At 44.2% G+C, this 16957-nt stretch overlaps 1 protein-coding gene across 1 annotated transcript in view; it reads right to left on the bottom strand.

The window, feature by feature from the left end:
- AUTS2 (activator of transcription and developmental regulator AUTS2) overlaps window positions 1–13607 on the bottom strand; it is a 1212191-nt gene extending 1198584 nt beyond the window's left edge. Inside the window, 1 exon segment of the mRNA XM_070363017.1 lies at window positions 12090–13607. Within this exon segment, the coding sequence (XP_070219118.1) occupies window positions 12090–12398 (309 nt within the window). The 5' untranslated portion in view covers window positions 12399–13607.
- Window positions 13608–16957: the final 3350 nt, after the last annotated feature.

Raw genomic sequence — 16957 nt, 5'->3', positions numbered from 1 at the left:
GCACAGAGTAAATACTAAGTAAACACTAGCCCCCTTTTCTAAAATTTCTTTTCATGAAATTTTTGTGGAAATAGGTCAACTTTAAATAAGCACTACCTACCTACTGTGCAAGGATTATTGAGTAAAGGAAGCAACAATTCTAAGAGCATCAAATACCCCAGGAAGGATACATGTAGGGGGAATACAGAAACTAAAGTTAGGAAATAGAGGGAAATAAAATAATGGTTACAGGAAGGTAACTCTGGCTCTTTCTTTTCCAAAGTGCCAGTCATACCCCAAGTTTTACACAAAGAGCCATGACAGAGCACATAACAGACCAAGAAAAAATTAACAGCACTTGAACTTCCCATCAGAACCCAAATAAAATACAGAGTAAAGTGTCAGGTCAACACTTCAAAAACACCCTAAGGCTGTCCCCAACAAGCCATGGGAAAATCATTTCAAAAAATGAAATACTCTGAAACCTAAGAAGTAAAGCATTGCTCTGAGGTCAGCATTAAGGTTCTTAATAAGTTTATTATTATTATTACTACTGCTATTATTATGTAGTATGTTGTTGTTATCTTTGACTCTGGAAACAGAATTGTTGCAGATAAAATTAATTCTGGGTTGAAATATAGTTAAAGGTTGGCTTTACTAGACAGGTTGGAAGACTGAGTGATTGTCAAAATATTTAGCAAATTTTATAAAGTGATCAAGGGAGCTAGAACTGTTGTGGATATGATGAGTTAAACACAGTTTTGGAATCTTTCAGATATGACTTGAAACTACTTCTAAACACAGGAAACACTTCTGGAATCACATTATATATTCGATATTTTAAAACAGTTATATTCCTTCAACTGAAGGTGACCTGGAACAATCTGGGCTATTTCTATACTAGCCTAATAAAACTAATTTTAAAACAACTGTCTAACACGGCAGGTTTTAACACTCAGGTGTGAAATCGCACCTCCCAGCACACAGGCTGAATCATCCCCCAGCCTCTCACCTGTAATTATCATTTGCTCCCTCCCCAGGTGGCTCTCAACCAACTCTTAGCTTCCCAGGTTCCTATCTGGAAGCACAAACTCCTTCTGGGGCCTCATATGCTATGAGGGTGAGAGGGAGGACAAAAGCAAGAACTTCATGCTGGCTTAGACGACTTCTGAAAATGCCTCTTTTCAACACACAGCAAAAGAGCAATTTGATAAAATTAAAATACCCTTATGTCACCATGGTTAACGATATGTATTTTTCAAATAAAAAGAGTACGTTTACTTCACAGTTCCTGTAGAGGCCGGCTTCTTCCATTAAGGCCAATTCCAAAAATTTAGCAAAAGATCTTTCATCAGTTGAGAGGGCATAATTAGATGTTTTGATTAAAGCATTTTCCTCCCCTGGTTAGCAAGATATAACAGATGTCACCAACTTCCCCAATAACAATACAGCCCTGCACTTGGCATCTTTACAATTTTAAAACTGAACTGTCATATAGAAAAATTATAGCTGGGGTGTCTCCATACAATCATGACTCTGAAGTGGTTACGACATGCCTGGACTCCCCAATGGAACAGATATGGAAATCATACTCCGTATTCATAGCTGCAAGCTCTCTTTAGCATGCACTTGAAAACCAACCTCTGAAATCTGAATGATGCGGGTTTATTCAAATCACCTCCAATTACTCCTGGAAGCCCTGACCAAGTAAGGTGTGAAACCTGTACAGAAAACGCAAATCTCACAGTTACTTTCTTCTAGGAGTACACGGAGCACATGCAGAAAAGTGTCTCAGGAAAAGCAATGCCCATCTAAAGAGACTGACTCTACCAAAATCCAAACTTCTCTGCAGAGAGGAGAATCATACTTGACTTTCTTTTTTAATCATATTTTTCACAGTAAGATTCCCCAGCGCATTCACCCAACCTCAAAAAATTCAACCTACACCAATTTTGTCAACATATCCGTCCAGGGTGTAACTAGAGATAGACCTGCATTTTAAATGGAAGGCAGCCTCTCTGATTGAAGTTCAACTCAAACATCCTGGTTTAACAACTCCATTAGTGACATCAAGCACAGATCTAAAGATTACTCAGCCCCTTTGTCAGTCGCATGTGTTATTTATAGGACAGTATATCAATCATGTCTTCCCCTTATTATTTCCTACTTTCTGGTCCTAAGCTATTTGGTCTGCCAAATTAATACATTCCATTGCTGCTGCAATCTAAACAATGCTTGATAAAAGATTAATAAAATAGTTGAGTTCTCTGCAACCACAACACACACACCCAGGGAAATTCATCAATGTCTTTTTATTTGCGTATTTGGCTGACTGCCCCCTGCAGCAAATACTTAAGGCACCAATGCTCAGGTATCCTGGTTTACGGTTTGCATTTAATTCAGGGTGTCAATCTGCTTCTGTTTTAATTACATCCATCTTGATATGTTATTACAATCTCATGAAAACTTCTTTTCATTATATGAATGGCTATAAATATATACACATGACAAACAGTTGTTATACATTTTCTGGTTCAGCAATAAACAGGCAAGATGCCTTAGCCAACACGTCACGTGGATTTAATATTTTGAGTCTTTCTTCTTGAGAAGAAAAGTTTGACTGAGTCTTCAATTCAACCATACTCCAAAGTTCACTTGTTTCAAAAATGTTCTGCTTCCAACGCTGGTAAGTTGCTCTGAGCCTCTGAATCACCAGGCTGAAGAAAATATTCTACCCTCAAAAAATTACATTAAAATTTTCAGTGGGCCGACATTAAGATCATCTTACATCCAAATAATTATTTTATCTGTTGGATATTCAAGGATGAGAAACTCTCATATCATCACCCTAATATTTGTTTTTTCTTTTACATCCTCATTATGGAGGGGAGGGAAGAGTGTTAAAAAAGACTAATAATGGACCTGCAGAGAAAGGCCAACCGTGCACTGGAGGAAACCAGAATGCTTTTAAAAGTTTCCTGATACTGAGCAACAATCAGAACATTTCTTAGAAAAATTGGGAATCTTTACAACCATGGGTGATCACCCTCATTTGTGGTATTTTTTTTTTTTCAGCCTTCCAATTGACTAAAGAAAAGCAGACAGTCCTCTAGCTTCACTGGATACCAGTGAGAGCCTCTAACTCCCAGTGTGATCTTAAGCAGGACAATTAGCCCCTCTGGGCTGTGTTTTCATTTGCAAAACGAGAGGTAGAACTACAGCATTTCTAAAGACAAGTTCTGTGCCTCTAATGCTGCTCTGGCTTAGAAAGCACATCAGTCAACAATAGCTGAAGTGAAATGGATCAAAAGGCTGCTCTGAAAAACTTGAGGTCCTAACTTTAGGACAACACCCCCCTGAGGACTGTAGCTCTGGGCATTAGTCTCAAAACTGTAATTTTCCCAAATAAATTGATCGGCCTAACAAATGCGGCAGGAGCAAACTTGGAACACGCAGCAATGCAAGATACTAAATGCCTGCTTCCCCTTTTGCCCCAGAGAAAGTATATGGTCACTTGGAACTATAAAAAATCATTTCTTAGAATAGCACAATTCAGGATCTTCGTTATTTTTGCTCACTGAACATGTATAGGGAGAGTGGGTGGAACACTGCAATTTCTAGTATGTGGCTGGAAAATAAGTGATAACCTAATGCTCAACTATTGTTCCATCTACATCTTTATCTCCTGAGGGTTTGGGTTTTTTTTTCCCCCTTCTCTTAGTTTCTAACTATGGAAAACTATTCACTAAATTGCCAGTAACATTTAGCTAGAAAGCACAGATGAACAGAGAACCTAGCAAACAACAAGTCTGTTTCAGTATAACTATCAAGAAATCACTGCAATACCAGACTCTCTTAAATCCTCTTTACAAGCTCTAAAATATCACTGCCATGAGAAACTTTGCATAAATTCAGAATGAACTTGGTGGGTTGTGCTACAGACGAGGGTAGGTGTGGAGACAAGGAAAACAATATCCTGACATCCCTCAGGAACCATCACCACTTGACCCTGGCATTGACATAAACCCTGTCCCAGACCCAGTGTGAAAGTATCAGATTTCATCCATATAATCTGTTTTCACAGGCTGTGTTTCCGTATGTAATCCAGGTCATTTCAAAATGCTTCAGTTAACAACAACCACACAGTATCTGTCTGCAATTTAAAGGCTTTCTGCCAAAAGTGAATCCCAACCTGCATTAGCCATTTTTACTTTACTTACAAACTGTGGGCTTTTTCCTTCTCCTCTTGTGACTCCATTTTACTGCACTTGGGTTTTCCTGGATCCAGAGATACGGCACTACAAGGTATGGTGGCAAATCAAAATGACAAAACGTTGCATGTACTTGGTCATTTATGGTATTTACTCAGGCACACTCTAACCAGAGTTCAGAAATGAACGAGAAATTAGAATGATGAGCTGATAACAGTTCAGAAAACTGAAAACTGAGAAATTTACCCTCACAGTACTAACCTCAGAGTCCCTCAGACTGTCAGTGTTCAAATAATGAAGGTTTGGAATTTAAAGTGTCTACATTTCATTCAGAACTTCATAAATCCATTGCCTTTTATTAACTTGCATTCATAATTTTGATGATTCGGCCTCAGTAAAGGAAGAGGAGAAAGAAAGGAGGGAAGTTGCAAGGGAGAGTGGGAAGGAGGCAGGCAGGCAATGGGTGGTGGGGAACCTACTGGACCCTAAGATGAGACTGACACGTGCACTAGGAGGTGAAATGGAGAAGGAAATGGAAACCCACTCCAGTACTCTTGCCTGGAGAATCCCATGGATGGAGGATCCTGGTGGGCTACAGTCCATGGGGTCGCAAAGAGTCAGACACGACTGAGCAACTTCCCTTCCCTTTAGTAGGTGAAATAAAAACCTATAAAGACAGCAGCCATACCAACGATTTCAGGCTACAATTCCCCTTGCAAAATATGGAACCGAGACTGGAAAGGCCTGGCACACAGAAGCCTGTGCTTGCCTGTGCTTAGCTGCTCAGTCCAACTCTTTGCAACCCCATGGACTATAGCCCACCAACTCTCTGTCCATGGAACTTTTCAGGCAAGAATACTGGAGTGGGTTGCTATTTTCCTCCTCCAGGGGATCTTACCAACCCAGGAATCAAACCTGCGTCTCCTGTATCTCCATATTACAAGCAGATTCTTTACCCCCTGAGCCATCATAGTCTCTTCCTAAGCAAGCAAAGGAACCCAGACGAAGTGAAAGCCACCCCTCCCCTCCTCAGTTACTAACAGCATCAAGAGGAACCTATTTTCTGTGACCTTAGACAGAAAGGTACTGCCTGCATACCCCCTACCCCGAAGGCTTATTAGAAGAAATGAAGGAAGAACACAGTTTAAACCTAGAAGAAGGAACACAAATTCAGGGTCTCAACAGCCTTTAATTCTATGCCCCACTTCTAGGAAAGAAAAATCTGCATTCATCTATTCATGGAACAGGTACACATTGTGTAAGAAAAACTTGTTCTGACCCAGCTAAATGTCCCTAAATTAGTTTTGATTAATTCCCATCCTGGTCTTCCAAACTTCAATTATTTGAGAGTTTTTAAATCTGACTTTTCCCCCACAACTTTCTCAAATGAATAGCTGCTATTCCATTACCTTTTCCCTGTATCAACAAAATACTGGTTTTAATCCTGACCCTGAAAAAAGTGTTGTTTCTAGAGAGAAAAAATAGCATGAGGCACTTTTACAAAGTTAGACTACATTTAGTATATTAGTGTATTACAGCATAGGGGTAAAATAAAATGTAAAAACACTAACCCACCATCCGCCCTCCACACACACACACACACACACACACACACACTCTCTCTCTCTCTCTCTCTCTCTCTCTCTCTTTGCTCATTCCATATCAAAAAGTGCAGCAGACCTTATGTCCAAAGGCTTTCAAATTTAGCAAGTGGAACCTACATTATTCTTTAGTAGCTGCTCTCAACTATATGTTTTTTTAAGCTTGGGGACTTTAATCCTAGCATTCTCTCACACTACATAATTGTCATTTATTTTTGACAGCAAATAGAAATGTTGTATAGGATCTTAGAATCTTTTTATCACCTCAATGCTCCTTGAATCTCCTAGAATCATATTGAATGTTCTTTTTTTAACCCTTTTTCAATGGTGAAAGCTAGAGGAAAACACTCTCAGAAAGGATCAAAGGCTAATCACTGACTCTGTGATTCAGTTTTTAAATTTACTGATTCATTTATACCCTGTCTACTTCCAAAAAAGATATAAAGCAATTCATCTCAACAGCTAACACAAAGTGCCTGGAATCACCATATCGCAATATTCTACCTCATCTCACATAAATACTCCTGAAGTGATGCTCTGCCTTGTACAGTGAAATACTGAAATTCAGTTAAGTATAGTAAAATAGTTGACTTCATAACCAAGCATGTTATTCACAGTCCTTTTTCCTTCTATAAACTTTCTTACCACTTAGGAACGCCTCAGATCCTAACGCTATGCAAACTGCCCAAAGTGAAATGCTGGAACTGACCCATTTACTCCATAGCACCATCCCAAACTTGCCAAGATAGGAAGCGAAAAACGCAACAAAAACACAGTTCCACAGCAGACGAAGGGTTCTGACCTTTCTTGAACGAACACTTCATACATAAGCAAGCGAAAGGCAGATAATTTAAAACCTTTATTTTAACATCAGTGTCAACCTCCTTTCTCATCCAGCCTTCTTTCCCAGCTTGCTAAAAAGCAGCAACAGAAGAAACCAGAAGGAACCAAGACAGGATAAAAACTCCCTCTGGCTGGAAGGTAGCTTGGTAGCATTAGAACTGGGCTACTATCACACTGAAAGGACCATTAATGAAAACCACTCACCAATATTCACTTCATGGTGGGGTTGCTAACAATCAATGAAAGGGCTGACACGGGGCAGGAAAAGGAAGGAGGAGAAATGGACTAATCATCATTATTTACATCTCTCATTATTTAAATCTCACACTCCCCTTGCCACTCCCACTCAAGCAGCAGCTTCCACCCTGATTTCAAACTTTTGTGCCTGGTTTTCAAGTTGTCTATCATCAGCCAACATACTCAGAGATTATCAAGTTCCAAGATCTGGAAGGGACCTTTGAGATCTTTTCCAGCAATTCCCATACTGGATTATGAACTACAATGACAAGAATGAAAGTTCCCTGTGGTCAAATATTAGGAAGTAAGTCACATTACATCTCTTTCTCTATCATTCAAAACTTACATACACATTACAAAAGATTTCTAATCCTTGCAGAACAAGTTACCCATTTAATTCTGTCTGGCCCATCAAGTTCCAAAATTAACTGAGCGAAGAATTGTATTTCTTGGTCTGGACACAACCTACGAACACCTGGAGAACTATGTTTCCCTCTAGCTTGGGTATCTTTGCTTTAAAACTACTTTAAACCTCTCAACTTGTGCAAAAAGAAAAGGATTCCTTTAGAGAGTAGCTTCCCAATATCACTCAACTAGTTAGGACAGCCTGGCCTGGAAGGTGGCTACACAACCACTCTTTACTTACACCATTTTGTTCTCATTTCTACAGCCCCTCAAACCCTAGTCACTCATTTTGTTTCTATGTCTTGTTCACCATCCCCTCTTCTCAGAATCCCCTCCCCAATCCTCACTCTCTCTCTCTCTATGCAAATCACTTCAACCTACGAGGACCCATATATTCTCCAGGAAGCTGCTCAAATACTTCAGCCTATCTCACTATTCCTTCTCTGAAAGCTTACTGCACTTAGTTGGAATAAGGCATTTGAGTGCCTGTTTCAAAACTGTAAGTGCTAGACTTAATTTACCAACTGAACTGCACACTCCTTCAAAGATACTATATATATATATAACACATATTATTATATATATATAGACTTCCCCCACTTCTAGAACCTTGCACATATCACACACTCCATAAATATTTGCTGAATGATACAAGAAACATGATTAATATTTTTTTAAACTGAATAAGTGAGATTTGACCACAGTAAGTTATCAGAGCCTGATATGCTCTAAGTACATCAAATTCTGTACAGCCTACTTACACTATCAATGTGTGGGTAAGCCCTGAAACACAAAGGAAATGAAGACCCCATGAAAGTCTTGGTTTGATCCTCCATCCACCAGAAATGAGTCTTCCTTCATTTTTACAAGCCTGCAAAGCTCCAACTGGCCTCCTGTCTGTTAATCCCTCCATTTCATCTCTGCTTCCCTTGGTCAGTTGTATATAAGGAGGCTCCCCTAAGAAACCAGGGCACAAGAGCCAAGTGAAGGGGAAACAAATGGATTTGCAGGTTTTCAGCCATAGTGTTCATATGGCTTCCTAATCAAGATTACACAGAAAAAAAAAATGCAAATAACAGAAAGGCAATATCATCTGGCACATCAGGGTACACTGGCAGTACTAGATCCCAACATTCCCATTTATACTTTGTTTGCTGAAAACCACTTTTTAATGAGGCTTGATATCTGGGGATAGTCACTCTCATTCAAAGAATATTCAAGTAAATAGTACCATACCAAATGATAATAGTGCTGCTCAAATGCATAATGAAAAGAACACCATGTTCAACTTTAGCCTCCTCACTTACCCTCTTATCTTCTATCACAAGACTCTTCACAATCACATACTTGAACTTCAGGGCACAATTACTCAAGACAAGTGTCCCTGCAGAATACGAAACTACCTCTGCCAGTTTCACTGTATAAAGTGTGGGACTTCTCAAACTCTGTCCAAAGCTTTCATCATTTTAAATAAGAATCCAACAAGAGTGAAAAATAAATCCACATAAAAATTATGGTTCTCATTAGACAAATTTCTTATTTTTCCTCCAGTATTATGAGTAAAACCATTAGTCTGGAACAATTTTATTAGGACATTTCACTATGAGTTAGGAGCCTCTTTCTTTTTAAAGGGAAGTCAAAATCAGCCACTCAAGACAGAAACCAAACCATGGAGTCAAATGATGTGTCCATTAACACCAAAAGTATACACTCCACAGTTTGCTAGCTACTAGTAGCTCTGAATCAAGCCTAAGTTTAAAAGCCTCGCTATGCAAGCCAATATTTCTGGTTTCTTATCACAACATCATACTAGCAGCAACTCTAATGATCCGTGGTGACAACTGCTTTCATTTCTAGACACAAAAACATAGTATGTATTTAGGATAATTCTTATCATACATGATAATTCTTAACATTTACAAGTACTCTTGTATTATACATTCCTGTCCAAGTTCATAGTTTAGCTGCCTGTTTCCTAACAAACCCTCACATTTCTTAGTGATAATTCAGTAAATCTTCCAAACTGAGGACAACAGGAAACCAGAGATTTTAATGATCACCATACACATATGCCTGACTATGAAGCATGGACACAGATGTGATAAGCCACAAAGAGATCTATGCTGTCCCACAGAACCAGATATACATGATGATTTTTATTCCCCACTATATATTTTTTTAACCTGAAAAGTATATTTGCAGCTTTCCTACAAAAATTGGGACTCCTAAACATAAATGCATGTGAAGATATTTGATATTAGGGATCTGTTGTTAATTCACCTAGGTGTGATAATACTATGAGTTTGGGTGTGTTTTTTTTTTTTCCCCCGAGTCATTACCACTTAGAAAGACAACTGTTGAACCTAGGTGGTTGTGCACCTTGGAGTTTGTTATACTGTATTTTTGGATATGTTTACATTTTTCTGTAAAGTTTAAAGAAACTTTTTTAAAAGTTAGACCTGTATAACCAGAGATATGCAAATGATATTCAGATATGAAGGTATTATAATATTCAGCTAACCAAAGTAACCTGGGTTTTGAATCTAGAAAAACAGCAGAAAAATAATCACAGCAAGAAAAGGAATAGTATTAATGGTACACTTCAAACTTGGTCTTCTTTAAAAATTAGAAGTTTTTTACACCCAAAAGAAACTAGAATGGGCAAATTTTCTGTCAAAAGCCAAATGGATAGATACACAAGCCCATCAAGTATTTATTAAAAGTAAAACCACCAAAAATAACTGCATGTGCTATATTTATCTTTACTTGACCTTCAAAAAGGTTTGTGGAAATCTGCAGGCCCCTCTTGCTTACTTACTGTGAGGGGCCACACAGAGCCCAGGATAACCATGCTGGCAGCAAAACCACTTGTAAGCAGCTCTTACAAACAGTGTCCTAAACCAACCACTGATAACAATCAAATTTTAGGCAGCACTTTCTAATTCACATACTAGAATACATACTACCATTTCAATTCCTATTTTAAAGCGAGAGAGAGACAGAGAGAAAGAAGTCACACTGTTCAGTACCCTCCCCACATTGGCAAAGTTGAAGCCACAGTTAGAATTATCCTAATAAGTGGTGAGCCTCAACACTCAAAAGAACTATGTAAGATCCATTTTAGTCAATAAAGTACCAGTTCTAGAACCAGAGGATAACTGATTCAATCACTAATATCAAAATCTATGGCCACCAACACCACCACTCTCCATTCCTCCCCAACCACTGGCCACCATCCACCACCATAACCACCAGGAGCCCAACCAAAAAGCAGTTCAAACAGAAAAGAATAACCCTAACAGGAAGGCTTCCTTTCAAAAAATGTTTAAACTTGACACCCAAACACACACACACACACACACACACACAGCAATCTAAACCTGCACAGTTACTGCATGTGAGATCTAAGCTGTCATCAACAAAGATTGCATTTGAGCACTGCAAACAATACCATAATAACAGCAATAACCAAAGGGAAAGGGAAAAGTTTCTTTCAGGAACCTCACACCATCACATCAGGTGCAGGAAACCCTAGAAACCAACTCCTATCTTGGTTTTGTGCTTAAGAAAGGTGGACCAACTCTGCAGAATCTCCAAGCGCCTGTGTGTGTGGTGTGTTGGGGGTGGGGAGAGGAAGATGGGGGAGGAGAAAAGGGGGTTATTTATACATGCCAGTGACCCATGCCAGTACCAAACCAGATCCGTCCAGGTGAAGAGAGTTTCCCTCTGACCCCCGGACAATCTCCCTCTACTTGCCCCCCTCCCCACCAACACCCCCAGGAGCCCTTTAGCTGGCAGGAAAATGTGCATTTGGAAATCAACGCTGCAGGTGCCCAAGGAATAAAGAAAGATACACACAGATATATACACACACACAAAGCCAATCAGAAAGAAAAAGAAAACACAAAAAAAGGAAAAGGAGAGGGACAATTGGGTGACAAGCCCTTCAGATACCAGCTAGGATTTTATTCTTTCCTCCGACCCGTCCTCCCTGGTGGACCTTTTACTGTCTTTTAACCGAATTGTTCATATACACACACATGTGCATGTTATGTGTATAAATAATATTACAATTAACCCTTTCCGTAATAGAGCCCCGAACGGAATACTGAAAGATATTCCATCCTTTCCTCTCCTCCCTCCTCTCCTCCCTCCTTTCTCCCAACCAGGAGAAAACGCCCCCTTCCCCAGCTTCACCAAAAAAAGAAAAGAAAAAAGGAAAGAAAGAAAAAAGAAATGAAAAGAAAAAAAGAGGGGTAGAGGAAGGGGGCAAAGAACCACAAAACCCCGTCAGTCTCCGGTCCCGAGGACACCCAGGAAAGGTCTGTACTACACAGACACACACACACAGGGACATATGGCTCTGTAGAAAGCACACAGAGAACCGTCCACAGGCGCCCCAAACCCAGCAAAGAGACTTCCACCAGCCAAGAAGCCATGATTGGGGAGGGAGAGGAGGAAGCAATAAGGGCAGAGCTCTCCGTGGAGGGGGGCGCATTGTTGTGATGCCTGAACCCCTTTCTTTCTGCCCATCTGCTGTGGAGGGGGTGCGGGGAGGAGGCGCAAGGGGAAGGCGAGCGAGAACGAGGAGACCAGGAGACCAGGCACGGCTTGGCGATTCCCTCCTGCTGCCTGTCTACCCGCGCCCCCAGCTACCCCCCCGCCCCAACAATAAGACCTCAGCCTAGACAGACAGACAGACAGCCAGACCGACCGGAGCGCGGCGGGGGGAGGCAGCAGAGCCGAGCACAGCCGAGGAGGGAGGGGGTCGTGCCTATAAAGGGAAACCGGGGGGGAGGGGGGTCCCCCTTACCTCCAGCGCTTCAAAAGTGACAAAGCTGGTCATGGCAAATCCATCAATGATGTCCTCTTCGGCCGAGGTGGACTCTCGCCGCTTCCTCCGCGGGGGTCTGGGCCGGGACGGGGCGGAGGACGGGGGCTTCCCATTGTCTTCCTTGTCGGAGCCCGACGACGAGGCGAGCGAGGGCGCCCGGGTCCGGCCGGCCCCGCCGCCGCCGGCCGCGCCGGCCCCCAGCCCGCCCCGGGAGCGCCTCTCCCGGTCTCGCTGTGACCGCGACCGCCGCTTTTTGCGGAGTCCATGGCCCCGCGTCGGGCCATCCATGGCTCTGCCGCGCCGGGGTCTCCCCGCTCGCTGCCTGCCCGCCACAGGCTCCGGCCGCGGCCGCACAAAAAAATTGACACCAACCCCTCCCTCCCCCTTCTCGGCTTCCCTCCGCCCCGAGGAGGGCGCGGGGGAGACGGCGGCCGAAAGAAGGGAGAGTGGGGAAGAAAGAGAGGAGAAAGAAAAGGGGGAAGGGGCGGAGAGAGGGAGGAGGGACGGGAGCGAGGGCGAGAGGCGAGGAGCCCAAGTGCGGGGCTGCCCACAGCACCGAGGGTCGGAGATTCCTGTGAGCAGCGCCGAGCAAAGTAATGGCTGAACACACAGGTCTCCTTTAGAGGGGAAAAAAAAAAATAACTCACCAAGCAGGCAATAAATCAGAATAGCGGAATGCTTTGATCAAGAGACTGGGAGGCTCCGGGGAGCCCTCCCCGCAGCCATTCTCCGCCGCGCCCCCCGCCCCCCGAAAACGCCTGCCCGCCCCCCGCGACTCCAAATCCGGCCCGAAAAAGGTCGCGGGAAAAGTGGGGGCAATGAACTTCACCCGCCCCTCGCGCAGGAAAACACCCCCGCCGCCTCTCACACACGCCTCAGAGAAAACTCACTCCCTGGCTCCAAAATTTTTAAGAAATGCATCCAGGGGAGGCCAAGGCTTCCGAGGGACCTGAGAGGGACGAGACCCCCCAGAGAGGGGAGCATAATAATGAAATAATTAGGAGGGGAGAGGGCGAAACTGGAAGCGGTGGAGGAAGGGAAGGAGGATGCTGGAGCAGTTGTGGGGTTTGCTTTTCGGGCTCGGAGGGGGAAGGAAAGGGAGATGAAAGAAGAGAAGAAACAGCCCCTGACGCTGCCACCCACCTCCCCCCACCTCAAAAAAATATTTTTTCCAGTCCCAAAGAGGTCACCCTTCCTCAAAAAAAGGGAGGGGGGCAGTCAGTCAGTCGACGAGGAAAGCAGAAAGAAATCTCCAGCGGGAGAGACGCCGGTGTGCCGCCGCCGCCGCTGCCTCTTCTCTTCGCCCAGCCTGAAGGGAGAAGCGCGGCCAGGAAGCGCCGGGAACGCCGCTCTCGCCGCCGCCGCTAACGCTGCCACAGATGCCGCCGCGAGAGCCCCGATCCGGAGGGTGCACGGCGTGTCCGCGGGCGGCTGCAGCGGGAGCCCGGGCACGGCCCCATCCTCCGCCCGCCCGCCTCGCTCAGCTCCCGCTCCTCCCCCTCCGCGGCCGGCCCACTGCCGCGCCGCCGCCGCCGCCCGCCTCAGCCCAGCCCGGCGCCCGCCCGCGCGCGCCGCGCGCACGCGCACCGCCCTCCCCGCGCCTCGCTCGGCGCGCGCTCCCGCCCCCGCGGCCCCGGCCGGCTGGATCACGTGGCCGGCCGGGCTCCCTCCGCCCCCGCCCCCTCCCCAGTTGTAGAGTGTGTAGAAAGCACAAGGCTGGGGGCTGGCCGCGCTCGCGAGCCCAGGGCATGCGCGCTGGGGCGGCCGGGCCTGCGCACTGGGGGCGGAGGCGAGCCGGGAGCGGGGCGTGAGGGCGGCTTGGGGGCGTGGAGGGGTCAGTTAGCTCGGGGTTTACTGCGACCCGCCAGAGTTGGCGCGCGAGGGTGTGGGAGCCGCGGAATGTTCCCGCCAGTCGCGCTGGGGACGCCGTGCGGGCCGCTGTCACCAGTCTACCCCGCGCGCCCAGCTCCGCGCCCCCCGCGCGCTCCTCGGGACACTTGTCCTTGGACCCCCTACCCCAGGCCCGCGGGAGGCGCTCGGGCCGCCTTCTCCAGAGGCCCCTAGGGTGTTTTCCTAGGGCGACTTGAGCAGCGAGGGAAGGAGGGATTTCAGAGAGGGGTTACGGGGGGGTGGCGGAGGGAGTCCCCCAGATGGGGGGTTGCGACTGCAAGCGATAAAAAAGCTAGCGGGTGCCGAAGTGCGGACCTCTGCTCCGCTGGGGGGCACTGGGTGGGAGGCCCCACCGCAGAGTTGGAAACTTTGTTCCCACGTGGTAGCACAGCGAGTGGCCGAGTGACCCAGCACCCGAATGACCTCTGAGCCCTCCTAGCCTGCGGGGTTGGGGGGCGGGGGGAGCCTAGAGACGCGCGAGCGGGGAGCGAGCGTCCAGGGACCGAACTTGAACCTCGACTGCCGCCTCCGAGAGGGCGCGGAGGCGGGGCTGGAGGGGTGGGGACCGCCCCTGACCGAGGACCCGTTAGACACGCAAAACGCAGCCCCTGCCACAGAGGAGTTCCTTTATTTGTGGAGAAGGGAGAGGGGTCCCTGCTTTTCCTGTCACTGTGCTTCATCCTGCCGCAAAGTAGCTAATGTTTATAAAAAACTTGTATTAAGAGTTGACTGCAGCCCAGAATCAATCAACAAATGCGACTAGCCTTTCTAGGTAATATAGCTGTACATTTTTCGGGGCACTGGAATTTCTGATACGGATCAGAAAGACGTCGACAGTCCTTTCTCCCCAGCCTGTTAGTTACCCACGTCACTTTATGTCCAGGCATATAAACACCATGGCATATCACCCCATACCCCCAGTACCCTACACTTGGGAAGGAAGAAAGGGAAAATGACCCGACGTTTTTTAATTGCCCTCAATGAATCAGGCACCGTACCGGACGCTTTGTTCATGATTTCTCCTCTTTAGACTCTAAATATGCACTTTTTTATTAGTACAACTGGAAGGAGGTGGAAAAGACGAAGGACATGGCAACCTGACGTACGCAAGATTTATTCATTCATTTCTTCATTTAACACGGATCAGGGTCTGTTATGTACCAGGCACAGGTGCTGAGAATACAGTGGTCCAGAAAATAGACAAGGTCTTCCTTCTTGGATCTTAATGTTCTAGCAGAAAAACCTCACTCATCTTGCACTTAAAACAATTTAATTCAAATGACAATGGTCATTTCCTTAAGGCACAACTTGTTCAGTCCCCACAACTTGTTCAAAAGTCCCCAGGTATGGACTTTTATGAAATTGAGGTAGAGGGTGGGACAGGACAGGATTAGGGGATGGTGGCCACCAAGAAGCAAGAGCAAAGAGAAGCAAACACTAAACCGGGAATAAGATTCTAGCTTGATGTCTGTGCCGGAAACAAACCATTTGACTTTAGGCAAGACTGTTGAATGACTAGTTTTGTAAGTCAAAAGAGGTTCAATTAAATGTTCAGAAAGTCCCCTTTCAGGTCTACCTCTGGCCTTATCAAAAGGAGACTGACTGCTTAATTTCTTGAAACTAGTAACTGATAAATGGGATCTGATGCAATTTATCAGGAACAGGGTGCCACCTTCCAAAATTACCTAAGATAACTGAATCTGCTGCCCCTAAAGCCATTAACTAAAACAGTACCTCGGTACACAGTGAAACTTCTGTGGTAACTCTCAGGCATTGTCACAGCAGCTGCTGAAATCCACCCTGATGTTATCAAGCACATTCCTAGAAAAGAAAAGAAAAAAGGGGGGCAGGGGGCAAGGTCTCTGTCATTTAAAACAAGAATCTGGGCTTATTTTTAGTATTTTTAAGAATGTGGAACATAAATACTGGTAAGTTTCAAAGAAAACTAGGAGCTAATGTCCTTACAGTCGCTTTTCAACAACTTTGGGGGTTGGGTTGAGGAAAGTGTGAAATTGGCAAATATAATAAAAAGTATAATACTAGTGACTTTCCAGAGTAGCCCTTGGCAGTCTTATCTTTAAAGAGTAAAGTCTGGTGGGGGAAAAAATGGATGTTAATGCACTGCATCCAAGAACCTTGCCTCTGGCAAGAGTAATTTGCAAATGCATTTTGGGATAATGTTTAAATGATTTTTTTTCAGGGTCCAAGTGTAATGCTCCCTGGAATTGGTAATGCCTTTTGGGTCAGAGTCTCAATTTTCTTCCATCAGAGAATTAAAACTGTGGATTATATTGCCCATATTTGTTTCAGATTCTCCATATTGTCTATGTTGTAAAAGCTAATGATTAATAACCACCATATAATAACCTAAGCACTTACTATGTGCCAGTCGTTGTGCTAACTTGCATTAAAATAAATATCTCACTTAAGTCTCATATTTTGAGAAAGATTTTATTATACCTATTACACAGATAAGTAAGCTGAAGCTTAAGAAGTTTAAGCACAAAGTGGTATGACTCTTTTATAAGCTAAATTTGGTCTGAGTGACCCCAAAAGTTGTTCTCATAATGGTTATACTGAAATGCCTTCCTCAGAATGATTCCTCAAAAGATCAAAGACTGTGTCTACTAAAGTTAAACACATGAAGATGCTTTGGCCCAGAAATTCGTTTCCTAGGCATAAACCAATATCAAATATATACCAAAAGATATCTATTAAACAGCTCAGAGCAACATTATTTATCATAACCCTCAAAGTGGAAAACAACCAGAGTGTTCATTGACAGTAAAGTAGATAAATAATTAGTGATATATAATGGAACACTATACATCACTAAGAATGAACAATTTGCTTCTAAATGCAGTAATATATATGAATCTCATAAATATGATGCTAAATAAAAAAGTGAGACGTACAAGAGTTTGTTTTCTACAAAAACAAGCAAAACTCATTTGTGC

The sequence above is a fragment of the Bos mutus genome, chromosome 25 (genome assembly GCF_027580195.1).
Source record: "Bos mutus isolate GX-2022 chromosome 25, NWIPB_WYAK_1.1, whole genome shotgun sequence".
NCBI lineage: Eukaryota > Metazoa > Chordata > Mammalia > Artiodactyla > Bovidae > Bos > Bos mutus.
The sequence above is the reverse complement of the archived record's forward strand: the minus strand, read 5'-3'. Positions and strand labels throughout refer to the sequence as shown.